We start from the raw sequence: 19,223 nt of genomic DNA, 5'->3' as shown, positions 1-19,223 counted from the left end.
TCTCGGCAGTGCAGATAGACTCTTAAGAAGCTACACCATCGTCTCTCGAGACAGACGGCTGCCGACGACGATACATATGTTGTTAAAGTTATGTAGGTTTAAGTGAGAATATGTTTAAGAACATAAGTAGTGTTTATAAAAGTGTGGGAAAGGTTAATAAGGGACTGGGAATGGTTTATAAGTGTGTGGGAAGGGTTTATAAAGCTTTAAAATATATATAAATATTAAAATAAATGTAAGGTTCCTACTTCACAGATTTTCACCTATCATGGGGGTCTAAAATGTAATACCTGTGATTAGTGAAGGAATATTGTAGTATTGAATTATATCATATCTTAAGAAATTCTTACCCTAGCTCCTGTGGCTCCATTGGTTGGAGCGTCATCCCATACACCAAGAGGTTGGGGGTTTGATTCCCAGTCAGGATGCATACCTAGGTTGCCGTCCCCAGTCGGGGTGTGTATGAGAGGCAACCAGTTGATGTTTCCCTCTCACTCCCTTGATCTCTCTTCCTTCCTCTCTCTCTAAAATCAATAAACATTTTTTAAAGAAAGGAATTCTTATGATCTCTCAATTTTTAACAACTTTCCTTTTTACTTTCTGAGTAAAAATTTAAATGGATTTAAAAATATATGCAAATATAGTGGGAGTAAAGTTTTCTTGAGTCTTTCAGTTTTATATTAGTATTTTCATTTTGTTTATTGGCTCTCCTTATGGAGAGGATTGTTTAAAAGTAACGCAGTAATTACAGTGTTTGGTATAATATAATTCAAGAACATTTGCTGCATTTAGCTTCTTTGTTATCCAGATTGATTTAGGACAATGGATTAGAGATATCTAATAACCAGTATTTTGTATTTTTATAGCCAGAATGGTTTGATCCAAGAATTCTGGACTATGGACTTAAAATCTTCCTGAAGTCAGGCGTGGCCTCTCACCCGTTAGTGTATCAACATGTGGAAAGGTTATAGCTCCACTTTTCTTAGCCCAATACATTTGTAAAATAACCTTATTATTAATAATTGGGACTATTGAGAAAGACATTGATTAAAAAATATAGAGATAATCACTGTTATTATTTTAGTGTACATCCTTCTGAAGTGTTTTTCTGTGAGTTTTATCCCCTTACACACAACAGAAATGGAACCATACTATATGTACTGTTCTATATATGCTTTTTTCTTATTAAACATAAGGATAATTTTTCAAGGCAATAAATCAACATTATTTTGAGTGGCTGCTTGTATTTCGTTGTATGGCCGAAGGACAGTTCCTTTAATTAATTCTACATTGACACCTGCTTAGATAGTTCGCAACTTCAAAAAATTATGGAGAATGCCAATGAGTATATGAGTGTTTCCACTCATCTAATTATTTCCTTCAGATAAACTAGAAGTGAGATTTTTTTTGCTGCTTCCTTATTTGCATTTTTATGTACAGTACATAGAGTCTTTGTTGCTTCAATATGTAGCATATTCTGTGATCATTTTTATCTTCTCATTTTTAGGTGAAATTTTGTCCTCTCTGTCATTTTTTTTAAATATGTTTTATTGATTATGCTGTTACAGTTGTCCCAATTTCTTTTCCCCCTTCTTTCCTCCACCCAGTGATCCCCCTTCCTCCAGTTGTCCCCCCCCCCTTAGTCCATGCCCACTGGTTGTGCATATAGTTCCTTTCAACATCTTCCTGTCTACTCCCTCCTACTATGCTTCTTAATTCCTGCATCATCTCCCTCCCTTTCCCCTTTCCCCTCCCCACTGACCTCCCCCCAATATGTTCCCCATACCTATGATTCTTTTTTCACCCTCGTTGCCGACTTAGTTTGCCTTTGTTTTGATTCCCTAGCTTCTGTTGTCGGTTGTTGTGATACAGTTTTCATTTTAATGTTCATAGTTTTGATCCTCCTTCTTCTAAACAAGTCCCTTTAACATCTCGAATAACAGTAGTTTGGATCTAACAAACTCCTTCTGTTTTACTTTGTCCTGGAAGCACTTTCTCTGCCCTTCTATTCTGAATGATAGGTTCGCTGGATAGAGTAATCGTGGCTGTAGGTTTTTGATTTTCATTACTTTGAATATTTCTTGCCCGTTCCTTCTTGCCTGCAGAGTCTCCTTTGAGAAATTAGCTGATAGTCTAATTGGGACCCTTTTGTACATAATTGTTTTCTTCTCTCTTGCTATTTTTAAGATTCTCTCTTTAATTTTTGACATTTTGATTATACTCTGTCTTGGTATGGTTTTCCCTGGGTCCAGTTTTTTTGGAACTCTATGCTTCCTGGACCTGTAAGTCTATTTCCTTCCCCAAGTTAGGGAAGTTCTGCTTCATTATTTTTTCACATAATTTTTCAATTTCTAGTTCTTCTTCTTCACCTTCTGGCAACCCTATAATTCAGATGTTTGCTCTCTTATAGTTGTCCCAGAGGTTTCTGAGCTTCTTATTTTCCTCACTTTTTGTTTTCTCTTTCCGCACTAGTTGACTGTTCCTTCCCCATGTTCCGATTTGTTGATTTGATCCCTGGTTTTCCTTCCCTCACCGCTTGTTTCGTATGTGTTTTCGTTCATTTCAGCAGGACTAGCCTTCATTCCTTGCCAATCTTGTTTAAGATCTGCTGTAAAGTCTGTAAGCATTCTTATAACCAAAGCTCTGAACTGTGCCTCAGAAATATTTCCTATCTGTTGATCTGTTAGATCAGATATTTGCTGTCTGGTCAGCTTCGTGAATGGGATCTCTATCACAATCTGTGCCATCCTGACAGTTTTGTGTTTCCCTGTGCTTCCTGGGCAGGGCTGTCACACGTTCTACAATACAGGGGGGTGGAGCCCTGTGCACTTATCACTACTAGGAGACCCTTCTCACCACGTGTTGTGTGTGTGGGGGTGAGGGTCCAAGATGGATTCTTGCCGTTTACTCTCCGCTGAGACCGGGAGCTTCTTCCTCCATCCCCACACCCTCCGGCCTTCACAGTCCGAGGCAATGGGGGTCTGCCTTCCCGGGCATTGGAATCGCGAGCTGACGGGCCTGGTCTGCAGCCAGGGGTGCTCCCCAGGTGTTTCTCGTCTCTTTTTAAATTTGGGTGTCTGTGCTTACTGCCGTCCTGCTGCAGCTGCCGCTGCCAGCACAGCTTGACCTCTCCGTCCCAGCTTCGCCCCTCCTACCTGTCCAGACGAGCACCGCTTGTTTATAACTTCCATGTAGCTTTATTTTCTGGAACTTCTGGTTATTTCTGGTTTTGCAGTAGATGTATTCCTTCTTAGTTGTGGAGGGAGACGGAACATGTCAGTCTAGGCCTCCATCTTGGCTGAAAGTCCAAGTTTTTTTTATTGATTAGTAGATTTCATGTAATGTGGAAGAAAGCATGTTTCTGTATAAACCTGTGATTTGGACTTTCAGTGAAAAAGTTATCTTTCATCATTTAGCTAGGAATGAGATTTTTGTCACTTTTTGTCACTTCTTTGAGTTTATTGGAGCCATTTGCTGTTTAAAGATTTTTATTTGGCAAATAAGGTTTTAATTTTGGAGATTCTAGATTAACCAACTAGTTAACAATGCAAAACACACTTTGGGGCTAGAGGCGGAGAATGGGTATGCAGGGTCAGTGACTAGGTTGTCAGCTGAGGCAGAGGAAGAAAGGATGGGAGAGAAAAAGTTGAAAAATGTGAGCTGCAGGGAGGTAAGCCCTCCCCTGCACTGATGGGATTCCCTCCCAGATGGAGAAAATGGGTATGCACTTTGCAATTCTCCAGGTGTTACCAGGGGCATCCTAACTTCCTGCAGAGGTTGGAGCAATCTCCTGGACTAGACCTCTAGTTCCACACCTTGGTTGCTTGTCGGAATCTTCTGGGGAGTTTTAAATAATACTACTGCTGGGGTCCCATCCTCTGAGAAGTGGATCTAACATCCAGGGCACTGAGTGGTTTAAGCCTTCGAGTGCCAACGTTGCTGTGAGAGACGCTGACAAATTTTCCCAAGAGTGCCAGCGTCGCTCCCAGCAACTCTTTTTTTAGATGGCTATAAATGTAAATAACAATGGAATAATTCATATTTTATGTTTTGTTCTCTTTTTTTTGTACCTCAGGTTATATATTGATATAATTTTTTCTCATGTTGATCCAAATTTTGAATTATGCATGGCACTCAGAGGGTTAAGGCTCCCCAGCTGCAGCTCATGTTGAGGATCACCACACACTTTAGGGAGGGCCATCCTGTGCTTGAGACCCTGAGGTTGCATAGCAAATGCAACTGCTCTTCTCATTGTCTGGGCCCTTCCCCACATGCTCTCCTGGCCCTGCTTGCAGTGCTGCCATCTGTGTGGTTTTGCTCACCTCTGAAGGAGGCTGAGGCCATTTTGAAGATGGTAGACACTATAGGGTGGTTAGTTGTTCATTTGTACCTTTTGTTTTTAAATCCTCACCTGAGAACTTTTTATTTTTTTTTTCATTGCTTTTAGAGAGAGAGGAAGGGGGAGAGAAAAACAGAGAAACATTGATTGGTTGCCTTCCGTACATGCCTGCATACTAGTATGTACCCTGATGAAGACTTGAACGCACAACCTTTTGGTTATGGGACCATGCTCCAACCAACTGAGCCACACTGGCCAGGGCTGTTTGTACCTTTGAAGGGTGCTGGTTGACTGTATAGGAAACTATTGCAAATTTCTTCCTCATCCTCAAGAGGAGCCCTTGCGTTCTAAGTCTGCATTTGGTTTTTCCTCTTCTGTTCATGTCAAAATGTGTGTCTGGTCGGCTTTTTTAGGCTCCTGTGTTTTTTGTTGTTTGTTTTTGGTTTTGGTTTATAAGCTTTACATTGGCCTGGGATGTATATATTCCTGATGTATTTTATTAAAAGGGCAGCTTGATTTTCAGAAGAGGGAAACATGGGAAAGATCCTGAGAAAGAGTGAGCTTTAAACTTATAGATGGGAGAAATCCTTGAGAGGTTAATAGGCTTGATTAGACAAATTGCCCAGTATTACTTTCAGTACAGAATGCTTCTTGAAATGTAGTGGTTAAGATTAATCTGATGAGGTGAGTTTTCAGGGCATTTTATTTGCTTGTAATTTATGTATGGGGAGAAGACTATAAATTATATAAAAACAGGAATATAAAATTTAGCCATACTTACAAACAATAGTTTTTAATCTCTTTGGCACTGTGTTCGTTATAATACATAGTATGTTCTCAGTAAGTGTTTTGGCCATTGTTTTAATGGTTTCTATAAAGGTCTCCAAAGTCAAGTACTGTTTTAAAGATGGCCTCGCTTAAATGTTCTTGCTGAAAGTCACACCAGCTCTAGCAAAAGTAACAATCACATGCCTGTCTCTGCAAAAGGTTTTGGAATGGCCTCATTTTTTCCCTCTTACCTTAGGCTCTTTGATCCTGACAAACCTGTAAGGTAATGAATGCTTCAGTCATCATGCAGCAAGGTACATGCAGGTCTCTTGATTGTCAATTTTGTACTCTTTCTCTCTTTTTTTAAAAAAATATTGATTTATTTTTAGAGAGAGGAAGGAAGAGAGGGAGAGAAACATTACTGTGTGGTTGCCTCTCCCGTGCCCCCAACTGGGGACCTGGGCTGCAACCCAGGAGGCATGTGCCCTGACTGGGAATCGAACCAGCGATCCTTTGGTTTGCAGTCCGGTGCTCAATCCACTGAGCAACACCAGCCAGGGCTTTGCTCTTTCTCTTTATATTTTACTGTCAGAGCTGGGGAGGTAGTGATAGACCTGTTCAAACTTTGGAATGAGATGACCTTGAGATTCCAGTTTAGGGTCTGTCGCATGCTCTCTGTTGTTGGACAAATTGTAAAGCTGTTGTAAATTGGAGGTAATACTACTTCCTTCAGAGTAGGTACTCAGAAATGGCGGGAATTTTTGTTATGGTTTTGTTTTTCCCAGGCCACTTCCAAGACCAAAGAGTTTGACAGCATCTGACTGTAGCTTTCACCTGATTTGTGACATAGGGAATGCCAGGCATTCTGGGACTCTAGCTCCTTTATGGCTGTCAAAATGTAGCTGCCGTATGTATGTATTCGAATCTTCTGCAGGTTGTATTACAAGACAGTCTCTTAGGTTTGAATGTCTTCTCAGAAATTTTTAGTACGGTGATCTCTTTCACAAACTGTCTAAAGGTAAATGCTTCTATTTGGGAACCACATGGACCTCTTGACAAGCTGGCTGGGCGTGTCTTGTCCCCCAGGCCACTGCATTTTGCATCTTGCCTTCTTTGCTCTAATTCTTCCTGGACATGGGTCTGCTTTCCTTTTCCATTTGAAGTTTTTTCTGCTCATCTAACCTGAGTCCCTTCTCCTGAGACTGCAGATAGGGTAGAGCCTTCTTTCTGTTTAGGTTTTAAGGAATTTGGTAGTCACCATTATAGGAAAGTTCTCATAGCCATTCATGCTCTTTTGTTTATAGTTCCTAGCATCATTTCTTAGACCTAAGAATCTTATAATTAGAGTTGAGGGTCATTGTGTCAGTGGCACAGTGTTCTCTCTAGAAGCCAAATACTAGGACATCATCCAAGCTGCAGGGCCCTCTGACCTCCCTGGTGGGTGGTTTCTTAACCTGCTCCACGTGTGGGTTCCAGCGCACATGGCCTTCAGAGGGTTAGCCTCTGCAATTTAGGAGTGTTGCAGATGTTTCCTTGTCTTTCTCTGAGGATTCCCCTTTACTCTTACGAGAGAGGAAGGCCTCATTATTTTAGTTGATTTTAAGAGCATGCAGTGGAAAGTGCATTGGTTTGGTGAGTTAGTTGATCTAGGCTTTGCTTCTGGCTCTAGTTAAGTGAAATGCTTCTAAGGAACAACTGAGTCTCAAGTACTGTCAGAATAGCTCAACATACTACACCAAAAATAGCTACCACAACAAAAGCAGTTTCTTTTTGTTAGTACCTATTGTTCAGCAGGTACTGTCCAAGGAACTTTCCTTATGTTCCCTATTTTGTCCTTTCAATGTCCTAAGAAGTGAGAGTGTTACCCCATTTTACAGATGTGGAAACAGGCGAGGTGGCTCAGTAACTTAGTAGTAGTAATTTGGCAGAGCCAAGGTATGAAATTGTGTTTAGACACTAAGCCTCTGGCCCTGTAGGAACCATGGTTTTGGGCAAATAATTTAACCCTTTGAGTGCCAGCGTCGCTGTGAGTGACGCTGATAAATTTTCCCAGAAGTGCTAGTCGCTCCCAGTGACTCTTTTTTCGTTGGCTATAAATGTTTTCTCCTCTTTTTTTGTACCTCAGGTTCTATATTGGTATAACTTTTTCTCATGTTGATCCAAATTTCAAATTTTTACACTTGTTCAAATACTGACATATTCTGTTATAATTTTTACTTTTAAGCGGTCCTTTTAATGTCACTTATCTGTGCAATAATTATTGAAACTATGCAGTGTGCATGATAAGGAAACTTTTGCTATTGTATTGTTTTTGCATTTCATTTTTGTTTATAAACTTTTCCACCACTGATGTCTATTGATATGTGTCTCTAGTGTGAATGCCGTTTGTGTTCTTTTTTTTTTTTTCTGTACGTTATGTAGTTTTTTTTCTTTCAAAAATTTATGAGTAAAAGTTAAAATATAGGTATTTATGGGTTGAGGTCATACAGAGAAAACGTGTTTCTGGATGTGATTGAAAAGGAAACAGTCAACCTGTATACATCAGTTTGAGCATTTGTGATGGTCTCATGTATTTGCTTCTCAATGTCAGGATATCAATGTCATCTAATGTGTGTGCTTTAGTAGTTAGTTTTATTTAAGTGTAAATAAAAACAGGTTAGTAGAATAATCCGTATTTGGGATGAGATAAAATGAATAAAAATTGACTTAGCCTGCAATGATTCTCATCTTCTAATAAATAAAAAAATAAATAAATAAATAAATAAATTTATGCAGTATTTGGCATACTTCTTGCTTATTATCCTTGTTGCTATGTGTTTTTTCAAATTATAATCATAGGTGTTATATTATGCCATATATTATACTTCAAAAGCTATATTGAAGGAAAGAATTTATTTTTTCTAAAATAATTGTTATAATGAATTTTAATGCAATAAGGTTTTGCTAAATTTTGTCAAAGAACACTGCTTACAAAAGAAGAGTATATTTACTATATGTTGTGAAATTTTCAGCAAATTATTATGAATAATAATCTTTTCATAGACATTTTCATAAACTATGCATTTCTCAGCAAAATAGCCTGGCATTCCTCACACGAATTTTAGCAATTACACATGGCACTCAAAGGGATAAGTGTTCAGAAGGACAGTGTTGAATAACTCTGTCCCATAGCTTATTTTGGGGATGTACTTAGTGTCTTATCTCTCCAGGTTTTGTATAGCTACTGCTCCAAATGAAATATTCTGCAAAATCAGAACAAAACAGCTGTTCGGTGCACATTGGGTTGCACAGATTTTTAGGCCCTGGGTGTATTTTCCTTATGTCCACATAGTGCTCTGAATTTGAACTGGGTCTTTGTTTTTGATTACTTTGGCATGTCTGAGACTTTTTAAGGTAGTTTGTTTGTTGCCTGGAGGCACAGTTAGCAAGATTGTAAGATGTGGATTTTAGTAGTAGATTATAATCTTGAGGGGAAACAACCTATAATGTAATACACTTTTCAACCTGAGCCATAAAAATGTGCTCTGGGAAAAAGGAGACTGCAGCTATCTTTACTCACAGGAGTTGTCAGGTTTGAGTGGGTTTGAAACAGCAAATGGAAATTTTCCATCTATAACGGTGAAATAAGAGTGGGCTCTTTGAGGCAGAACAGTTGAGAATGGGCTTTTATGAAAACATTTTTGGAACTTTGAGAACTTTATTTTTAGTTTCAGACACATAAGATGTTGCAACAATGATGGGAAAGTGCCTGTGTGCCCTTCACCTAGCTTTCCTCAGTGATAATACCTTACACTGTAAAACCAAGGAAATTGATGTTGGTCCAGTGCTGTTGACTCAGGTGCAGACCTTAATTCAGATGTCACTAGTTTTGGCATGTCTTTTTTGGGGTGGTGGTGGCTTATAGTTCTGTGGTTCCATCACCACAAAGAATCTCCCTGTATTACCTGTAACCTATCACTCTCTTCCTTCATCCCACTCGCAGCAACCACACATCTGTTCTCCATCACTCTTTAATTCTGTCAGAAAATTTTCTATAAATGGAATCATACAGTATGCAACCCTTGATGCTTGTACACAGTGTTAAAAAGTTGGGTGACAAGAGGGTAAGTGGGGGTAATGGCACGAAGCAGTGGGACTAGACAGGAGCTAAGGGGGTTAAATTTACAAGTGTTGGTGACTTCATTCTGAGACTGTGTTCCTGTTTGTTTTTTTTTTTAGTATATTTTATTGATTTTGTTACATTAGTCCCAATTTTTTTTCCATTTGCTCCCCTCTGCCCAGTATTCCCCTTCCATCCAGCAATCTTACCCCCCTTAGTTCATGTCCATGGGTCATGCATATAAGTTCTTTGGCTTCATGCTTTCTTAAATTGTTCTTAACGTCCCCCTGTCTGTTTTGTATCAACCAATTATGCTTCTTATCCCTGCACCATTTCCCCATTTCTCCCCCTTCCCCTTCCCAGCTGATAACCCTACAAATGATCCCCAAACTTATGATTTTGTTCCTATTCTGCTTTGCTTAGTTTTTGTTTTTTTTAGATTCAGTTGTTCATAGTTGTGAGTTTGTTGTCATTATAATGTTCATAGTTTTGATCTTCTTTTTCTTAAATAAGTCCCTTTGACATTTCATATAATAATGGGTTGATGATGAAGAACTCCTTTAGCTTCACCTTGTCTGGGAAGCACGTTATTTGCCCTTCCATTCTAAATGATAGTTTTGCTGGAAAGTGCAATCTTGGTTGTAGGTCCTTGCTTTTCATCAAATTGAATACTTCTTGCCAGTCCCTTTTTGCCTGCAAAGTTTCTTTTGAGAAATCAGCTGATAGCCTTATGGGAACTCCTTTGTAGCTAACTCTCTGCTTTTCTCTTGCTGCTTTGAAGATTCTCTCTTTATCTTGAACCTTTGGCATTTTAATTATGATGTGTCTTGGTGTTACCCTCCTTTGGTCTAGCTTGTTTTGGACTCTCTGTGCTTCCTGAACTTGTATGTCTATTTCCTTGGCCAAATCTGGGACGTTATTTTTTCACATAAGTTTTCAGTTTCTTTCTCTTCCTCTTCTCTTTCTGGCACCACTATGATTTGAATGTTGGCATGTTTAAAGTTGTCCCAGAGGTTTCTAAGCCTCTCCTAATTTTTTTCAGTTCTTGTTTCCTTGTTCTGTACTGGTTGACTGTTTATTTCTTCCTTATGTTCCAAATCATTGATTTCAACCCTGGTTTCCTTCCCTTCACCATTGCTTTGGTGTGGCTTTTCCTTCGTTTTATTTAAGATAGCCTTCACTTCTTCCCTTATGTGTTTGCCGTACTTATGCATATTTGTTAAACCTGTGAGCATCTTTATCACCAGTGTTTTGAACTGTAGGTCTGTTAGGTTGGGTATCTTTGTCGCTTAGTTCTCCCACTGGAATCTTGATCTGTTCCCTCTTTTGGGCCATACTTCTCTGTCTCATTTTGACAGGCTCCTGTGTTTGTTTGCCTCTGTGTCTTAGGTAGATCTGTCACTGAAAGGCGCGGAGCCTTAGGTATTCGTCAGTAGAGGCAACCTATTTCATGACATTGTGGCACTGTATGTGGGGGAGGGGTCTGAGAGGGAACAATGCCCCTACTCTGCACTCGCCCATTTTCCAGGCAGTTCTCCCACTTCCGTATGGGACTGGCACCTCTCTAGCTGTTGCCCTGGCTGTCGTTCCCAGAGTGGGTGGGTCTGTGGACATTCTAGGACCATGGGGTCCCTTTAAACAAGCGGTCTCTACTGAGAGATTGGCAGTTTCTTCCTCCGCCTCAACCCCCAAAGGTTTGCACAGTCAGATGCAATGAGGCTTTATTTTTCCCAGTGCTGGAACCGTGAGCTCTGTGATCTGGTCTGGTGCTGGGAGTGCTCCCCAGGTGTTCTCCCCTAATTTTTAATATGTGTGACTTCGCTTTCCGCTGGCCTGCTGCTGCCGCCACCACACCGTATCCTCTCCGCCCCAGCTCCACCCTCCTACCTGTGGATGAGTATTTCTTCTTTATATCTTTGTTTGTTGGACTTTCATGCAGCTTGATTTTCTGAAACTCCTGGTTGTCTGTAGTTTTGAGGTAGTTGTATTTCTTCTTAGTTGTGGAGGGAGACACAGTGTATCTGTCTAGGCCTCCATCTTGGCCAGAAGTCTTCCTGATTGTTTTAAGCAGTGAAGGAAACCTGTGAGCTTTGAGGAAGCTAAACTCTGCCAGTAGGGTGTAGGAAGTCTTTCGGAGGCTCAGCTGTTGTGGTGGAGGGCGATGGCAGGGTGTGGAGTTGAGCAGGAGTGTGGCAGGGGTATCGCAAGGACAGACGTTTGGAAGAATGAAGGGTACAATTTGAATGTTAGTGTAAGCAAGGAATTGGGATACAGAGGGTTCCAGCTTTGGAAATGAGAGATAATAACAGTAGTAGTAGTAGAACACATGGGGGCGGCCTGGTGGGAGGGTTATGCAGATATGGAAGGATAAGATGATGGTGAATAGCTGTGCTGAGACCTGCTGGTAATAGGGCTACATCAGGCTAGCAAATAGGTTCCACCTGTGTGTCCAGTCGGCTGACTTGGTGGTGGCTGCCTAGGGTGGTGGTGTGAGAGGATTCTGAGGTCTAGTTCAGCTTGAGGAGGAGAGTCCTGCAGTTTATTAGGGATGCTTGCCAAGTTCAGAAGAGGGGAGAGGGTACACCTGCCACAAGTTACCTTCCTGGTCTAGACCTTCCGGAACTATAGTGTTCTCTTATCCGTTGTTGCAGGGATAGTGATGTGTAAGTAGAAATTAGACTACATCAAGCTTAGTTTCTTTATCTTTTCATAGAAATAAACAAAGTGAAAAACTTGTCTTCAACCAGAGTGGTGTAGTATGGTTTGACTATACAAGTGGTACATCTGCAGCTAAGTAGCTTTGAAAGTTGACTAGTAATACCAGATGAATTTTTCATTGCCAGAAATGATCATAAGAAAACAGTAATAGCTATTCAGGTTTAAAAATAAAATAATACGTAAGTCATCATGAAACTATTTTAATGAATTTTCTCAAGGAATTATGAAATACAGTGAGTTATTGTAGAAGCCTGAGTTCCAGAAGGAAGCAGCTTTGAAACTTCTCTAAGTCTTGGAGTTGGGAGCAGGACGTTACACTGTTGATTTTCTCTTCAAAGGAATCCTGAAGTTTTAGTTGTCCTGCTTGCCCTCTTGTGCCATGTGGCAATGTGACAGCTACTTGTGCGAAGCAAATGTTTGTTCATTTCTCATAGCTGGGGTTTCTAGGAGACCCCAGGCTTTGGGGTAGTTGGTTGCCCCCAAACTTCCATATCATATCAGTGAAAAAGTTCTGCAGGACCATTGATTTCAGATTCACCTGGGGCACTCTCCCTGGCTCTTGGTTCTTTCCACAATCTCCAAGCCCAGTGAAGTTTTCCTGGAGGAAGGAATTTAGGAGCATTTTCAGAGGCCAGACTTGTGTCTGGGCCTGTTGCTCTAGGAGAATTCATTTCCTACTTACTTTGGTCAGTTTTTTAAGGATCCTGACCTTAGTGTGATTAAGATGAACAAAAACCCTGGTTTTCCTGACTCTTGTAATTAAAAACAAACAAGACAAGGTGTGAGTATATAGGAAGGCTCAGAATTTAGCTGACTAAATTTTCAAGAGACAGATGGCCTAGTGTTGTCATGATAAATAATAAAAAAGACAAGAAGTGGGGAAACCAAGTGGCATTTTTCTAAGGTTTTCAGTTAACCATGAGGCTCCTCTAGATTGGAAATTGGACTGTTAGGTTTTGAGGGAACTTGAGAGTTGTGATTAGAGAAGAGGCCTTCTATTGCTGACAGTGCACTAGCTATGTCACATACTGTGATGGGTAGGTGTTAGATTCTCCACTCTACTTGGCATTTGTGAATTTAGAGAAATACTGTTATTTCTATTCATATTTGTCTATCCCCTCAACCCTTCCTTTCAGAGGAGGAAACATACAGATATTGAGTGCTTATGTGGTCACTTAAGGAAGCATATAAATGAAATTCGTACCTCCATCGTGAGAAGCCTATTTTCCTTCTTTGCTGTAGAGCAACGATTTTCATCTGATGTGCTGCAAAAAATTTTTAAACATACAATACCTGACTAATTTAGTAAGGGGCACTGACATCTTTTCCCTTAGATTGTAAAAAAAAAAGACGACAGCCAACACAACAATAGCCGTCCAGTGTGAATGAATCAAAATTATACTATTTTTTTGTTCAGATCAGCAAAAAATGTATTTTTGTGTGTGACGCAGAATTTTGTTCATTACTGGGTTGGCCAAAAACTGATTCTTTTCCCCTAACATGGCTCTAATAGTACTTAGTTGTCTTCAACTTCATTTGAAACTATTCTGTTAGATTGTATTGTGGCAGCTGTTATTTCAAGTACATTAAAAAAAAACTTATCAAATATGGTGAATTTTTGTGTAGGTATTTTAATATTGTGTAGGTATTTTATTATTTCAAGAAAGGCAAAAATGCATCTGAAACAAAAAAGATTGTGCAGTATATGGAGAAAAGGCGCTGTAACTGATCAAACGTGTCAGAAGTGGTTTGTGAAGTTTCATGCTGGAGATTTCTCAGTGGACGATGCTCCAGGTCGGGCAGACCAGCTAAAGTTGATAATGATCACATCGAGACGTTAATTGAGAACAGTCAACATGATACCACACAGGAGATAGCTGGCATACTCAGAATATCCAAATCAATAAAGTTACTGGTGAAAATGAAAAATGTGTCTTTTATTTTACTGAAAAAACTAAACAGATTTTTTGGCCAACCCAGTAGCCAGTAGTGTATGTTTGCCATGAGATGAAAAAGGTTGAAAATCCCTGCCTGAGAATGATGATCTCTTCCTATCTCAGTGGTGGGAATGGGAAGTTGCACTGGACATTGGTATTTTTGATTGAGGAATCTGGAGGTGAGGGGTGGGATGTTTATGTTCAGGCAGTACCCAACCCCCTCACTCCCAGCCTCTAAGCTTCATTGCTCTAAGAAAAGGGCATTTAGGGGGATGTTCCTGACCTTTCCCTGCTTCAGATTCAGAGAAGGCTGAGCCACTGTTCCGGTCTTCATCAGCTAGGCCCTGTTGCCTTTCAGGCACTTGGGATGGGTGGGGTAAGAGGCCAGTAGGCCTTTCTAATCTGGGATGATGACTCGTACTTAGTTTAGCAGAAACCTGTCTGAGAAGAAAATCCTCAAAATGGTTGGCAAGAATGGCACCTTTTCTACCAAGGAAATCTCCTTTTCGAAATAGGTCATTGCTGGCAATGATTTTCCTTATGGCCATTGGGCTATGCTGCATGTAATGAGCTTATGCAAGAAGTGCCAAAGGACAAGGGACCCTGCTTGTTTAGTGCCTTACTGTCACACTCTTAGCAGATGTCTCCATTCTTCCCAGGCACAGTTTTTTAGCCCAGTTAACAGTTGCTAACAGTGAGAAATAGTGGAATGATACACCACTCTTGAGCAGATATGAGACCAAGCAACTGCCGCTAGTTTTACAGCTAGCTTTACAGGTGCAGACTCCGGGAAAGGGTCTTTGAGGAAGATAGTCAAGCAGTAGTGAAAACAGCTGTTTCTAAGCTGTCTTGGACCAGACAAAAGGAAAATCAGGTAATTTTAAAAATGAAACCTGTCCGATATTAGTACCCTTCCCTGCAACAACATTTTCCTCATGCAGTGATCTCCATTGAATCTCTTATGTATTGTCTTAATACACCCCAGAATTCAGGACCTAAAACAGTAATGATTTAGTATTTCTCCTGATTCCTCATGTTGATGGGGGTTTTTCCTGTACCTCTCACTTGGGCTCACTCATAAGCCTGTGGTTATGTAGAGAGTTGATGGCCTGGGCTCAGCAGGGGCAGCTAGACAGCTGGGCATCTCTCTCCATGTGCACAGTGGGCCTGTGTGTGGCTAGTGCTTTGGATCTTTTAAGTATGGTCCCCTGGCAAGCAGCAGCTGTATTACCTGGGCACTTCCTGTTTTTTGAGCCCCACACAAAATTTACTGAATGAGGAACTCTGGAGTGGGGCCAGGCAGTATGTGTTCCAACTAACAATCTCTTCAGGTGATTCTGATGCTCCTAAGATTGGACAATCACTGCTCCTGAGTAGTAAGGCTCTTAGTACCTCTTCTTTATCCTTACTGCCATTCCCTGCAGCTCTCTGAATTGGGATATGTATTGTGTCTGACCTGGATCCTGTTTGTGTCAATATAAAGCTAGGGTTTTACTGCTCACAGGACATTTATTGACCATCAGCTATTTTGCCAGACACATTGGTATAGAGGTGAGTAAGATATAGTCCTTGAATACCCTCAGCTTACATTGGTATAGAGGTAAGATACAGTCCTTGAATGCCCTCAGCTTATAGTCTAGCAAAGGTGTAGTGTGCTGTGGGAGGTCATCCAGTTCAGCAGGGGAAATAATGAATTCAGTTCGTTTATTCACGAGTCTGCTGAGTCGGGTGCACTGCCAGCCAGGAGCATGTGCGCAGGAAGTAGACAAAGTAACTTATTTTATAGTAATTCGATTAGCTCCCCCTCCCCATTCCTTCTCCATGTTCCTCCATTACTGGTTAATCTGGGTTCACAATCTAACTCGATTAACTACTTAACTCAGGGTGTAATTAACTAAGGGTAATCTAGTTATAGGTCTATCTCCAATTTATTTGCAAAGTTATCTAGCTACATCTTCCCATTTCTCTGTGTTTGGTGATGACAGTCTTCTTCCTTTTGGTCCCAGAGATATGTGTGAGGCTCTGTGGAATGTCATTTCCTGGCCTCTTTTCCATGATTCATCTCTTAATTATCTCCTACTGATTTGGGAGTCAATGGCTTCTTCATCCCTTAACATATGTAAGTGTTTTGGATCTCTAAGTGTCCCAGATGTTTCTGACCAGCTGGGTTTGGGAACATGCCCCAAACTGTGAAACTAGATGACAACCTGGGAATGAGTAGAGAAAAAATTGGAGGCTAAGTGTGGAACCTTGTGGGGAGCTGCCTGTGATTCTAGGTCAACATAGGTAGAGTCTAAGCATGAAGACTCTTCTGGAACTTGAAGGACTGGAAGAAGATGAGAGGAGAGCAGGGTTGTAGATGCCAAGGGACTTGAGAGTAGGGGAGGGTGTTCAAGAAGGGGGATCAGATGCACAACACTGCACCATGGTAGCTAGAGCTGGAGCCAGACTGCTGTGGTGACCAGTGAGGGTGGGGCACCTGACAGGTCTGAGAACTTCAAAGGGGAGAGAGAGAGGAGAGGACAACTGGTGAAGCAAAGCAAGGTTTTTGGTGTTGTTTTTTTGTTTTGTTTTGTTTTGTTTTTTTGTTTTTGAGAGAAACTCGAGCATACTGCCCAGGGTAGAGAGGCAGTAGAGATGGGATGGTAAATTCGAGAAAATTATCAGTGAAGCCACATCCTGGAAGAGAGAGAGGGTGGATTCAAAGGCCCAGCTTTTAGGATTGGCCTTGAAAAGGAGAGCCACCCTCTCTCCTGGAAAAAAGGGAGGTAAGAGAAAGGATATGAAAACAGAGTTTGTAGCTGCTGAAAATGGACGTGGTTTCTCTCATGTCCCTTTTACCTGGTGCATTTCTCACTTATTTTGTTCCTTTTTACTGATAGGGTTGGTGGGTTTTGTGAGTTCTTACATTATTCATTACATAGTCTCAAAATGTGGCCTTTTGGTGTTAAGCGAGGCCAGTCATGACTGTTGTTTCTGCAGTGTTCAAACTGTGGCTCTCCAGGACCTCCACTTTGGAAATAGGCTGGCTGGGTTTCAGCAGTTCCCTTGTAAAGCACTGCTTGGGACCCCGTGTTTCACTTTGGAAAGCAAGTTAGTGGTTAGTGCCTGGTTAAGCCCACAAAACTCATTTAACTCAAAGTGCTGCTTAAAATTGCTGTAATTCTGTGTCTATGATCCCCTTAATGTTTATCTATCTGTGGATTTCTCCTCTTCCTCTTCCTATGCCTGTTATTCTTCCTCCTTTTCAATCCTTTTTCCTTCTCTTATTTTTTTTTTCATATTACTCCTTGAAGGAGTATAGGCTTTGAGGATTGGCCTGGCGTCCTCTTGCTCATGTGTAATGTTTCTGAGGGAAGATGTATTTGTAGGGTTGGTGGCTCCCAGGATTCTTTCTTACTTTGTGTGGTTGCAGGCCGGTCCCATTGACATTTGGGGCAGGGCAGTTCCTTATGGTGAGATGTGCAGGATCCCTAAACTCTCCTTGCTAAATGCCAGTATTGCCCCTAGTTTTTGACAAACACCCTCTCATACCATTTCCAGATGTCCCCTTGATATAACAGGTTACTTCCCAGTGAGAAGTCAGCTGTTCATCCATCTCTATGGTCAGGGAGCTGTTAAGATGGTTACTGTAGTCCCTAACAGCTGGATTCCTTGGACATGCATACTGTGTATGTGTTTTCAGTTAATCAGGTTGGTGGGTAAGAGCATTTAGAGGCTATTTCAAGGGCATGATGTTTACACAACCAAAGAAGTCAGGTTGCTTTTTGTTTCCTGGAATCTGGTTAAAATAGTTACGTCAGGGCAGTAGCTGTAAGTGAAGATACATGGTACAGTATTTGTTGGACTTTTCAAGTCATGGACTGTTAGGGAACAATTAAGTTAGGATATAAATATTTCTTCCTGTTTTAGTATATACCAACCTGAATTTAGAAAATTTAGGGGAGAGGGTGGGGAGAAAAGTGAAATTTTTGCTAGATGAGTGATTTTTCAATAAATCCATATATAATAACATAGTCAAATAAGTTATGCTTTTGTTTTTTACTTCATACAAATACTGGAGCCTTTTCTAGTTTTTATAATCTGCATATTTGCTTACATACTGTATTCAGAGTCTAATGCACACATGTGGGACTTAGAAATCTGTAAGTCCTGAATGTGAAGAACTGTGGTCACAACCAGCCTGGTCCTTAAATGAGGAAGACTTGAAAGACTATGGTTTGGCCCTGGCCAGGTAGCTAAGTTGGTTAGAGTGTGATCCCAATACATCAAGATTGTAGGTTCCATCTCAGATCAGAGCACATACAAGAATCAACCAGTGAATGCATAAATTAGTGGAACAACAAATCCATGCTTCCATGCTTCTCTTTTTCTCCCCTTCCCTCTCTCTCTAAAAATCAAATAAATTAAAAAAAGTGAGACTGTGGTCTGTGTGTTATAAATACAAGGAAAAAGCAGTCCCACTACCCGTGTGTTATTGAAGTTTGCCTTTTCTTTCTCTCCTACAGAACCTAAAAGCAGATCCAGAAGAGCTTTTTACAAAACTAGAGAAAATTGGAAAGGGCTCTTTTGGCGAGGTATTCAAAGGCATTGACAATCGGACTCAGAAAGTGGTTGCCATAAAAATCATTGATCTGGAAGAAGCTGAAGATGAGATAGAGGACATTCAACAAGAAATTACAGTGCTGAGTCAGTGTGACAGTCCATATGTAACCAAATATTATGGATCCTATCTGAAGGTAAGGCTTAAAAATAAAAAGATCGTTTTCCATGATGCAGCACGTGACTGAGATGTGAGCAGCGTATGTGAAGGACTTCAATAAATAGGACAGCAGGTTTTCAAAGGAAGGATAAATGTTTCGACCTTTGCAGTCAAAAGAACCTGGCTTTGATAATTTTATCATCTTAAATGTCACTATAGAAATATATTTTTGGTAAAAGTGTTTGATTTTGAATTGTGTTTCCAACAGAGTATTTCTGGGTGGGACTTTGTCTTAAAAAAATGCATTTCTTATTAAGTTATTATAATGATGACCAGTAAACACCTAATTTTAGCATGGTTTATGATAACTCATGCCAACCTAAGAATGTTAGTCTTTTGATATTTAATGTGGTTTGATTTAGTGCTGTTTTAAAAAACTGCTGCTGAGAATTGATACTGTTGATTAATGAGCAGTTTATAGTACTACACTACACATCGTCCTTGATCTTCACCCAGTTCTTTTAAGGGGAAAAGAACAGTATTAATACTGGTTTTTCAGTCCTGCATGGAACCATTTTAGATGTTGTAGAGTAAAAATCATGTCATACCACTAAGAAAGTTTGAGACTATCCCTGTGTTTCAAATTCCTTGACATATACT

General features: G+C 40.5%; 1 protein-coding gene across 2 annotated transcripts in view; it reads left to right on the top strand.

Annotated features, from left to right (window-relative positions):
* Positions 1–19,223, top strand: part of STK24 (serine/threonine kinase 24) — a 173,008-nt gene that overhangs the window by 57,391 nt on the left and 96,394 nt on the right. For both annotated transcript variants that reach the window (XM_090258839.1, XM_090258838.1), the window contains exon 2: positions 18,370–18,600. In XM_090258839.1, coding sequence (XP_090114965.1) covers positions 18,370–18,600 — 231 coding nt within the window. The remainder of the gene's footprint in view (positions 1–18,369; positions 18,601–19,223) is intronic.

Source organism: Furipterus horrens, unplaced genomic scaffold (genome assembly GCF_987537825.1).
Source record: "Furipterus horrens unplaced genomic scaffold, mFurHor1.1.pri manual_scaffold_12, whole genome shotgun sequence".
Taxonomy (NCBI): domain Eukaryota; kingdom Metazoa; phylum Chordata; class Mammalia; order Chiroptera; family Furipteridae; genus Furipterus; species Furipterus horrens.
This window is presented reverse-complemented; position numbering and strand designations above follow the sequence as displayed.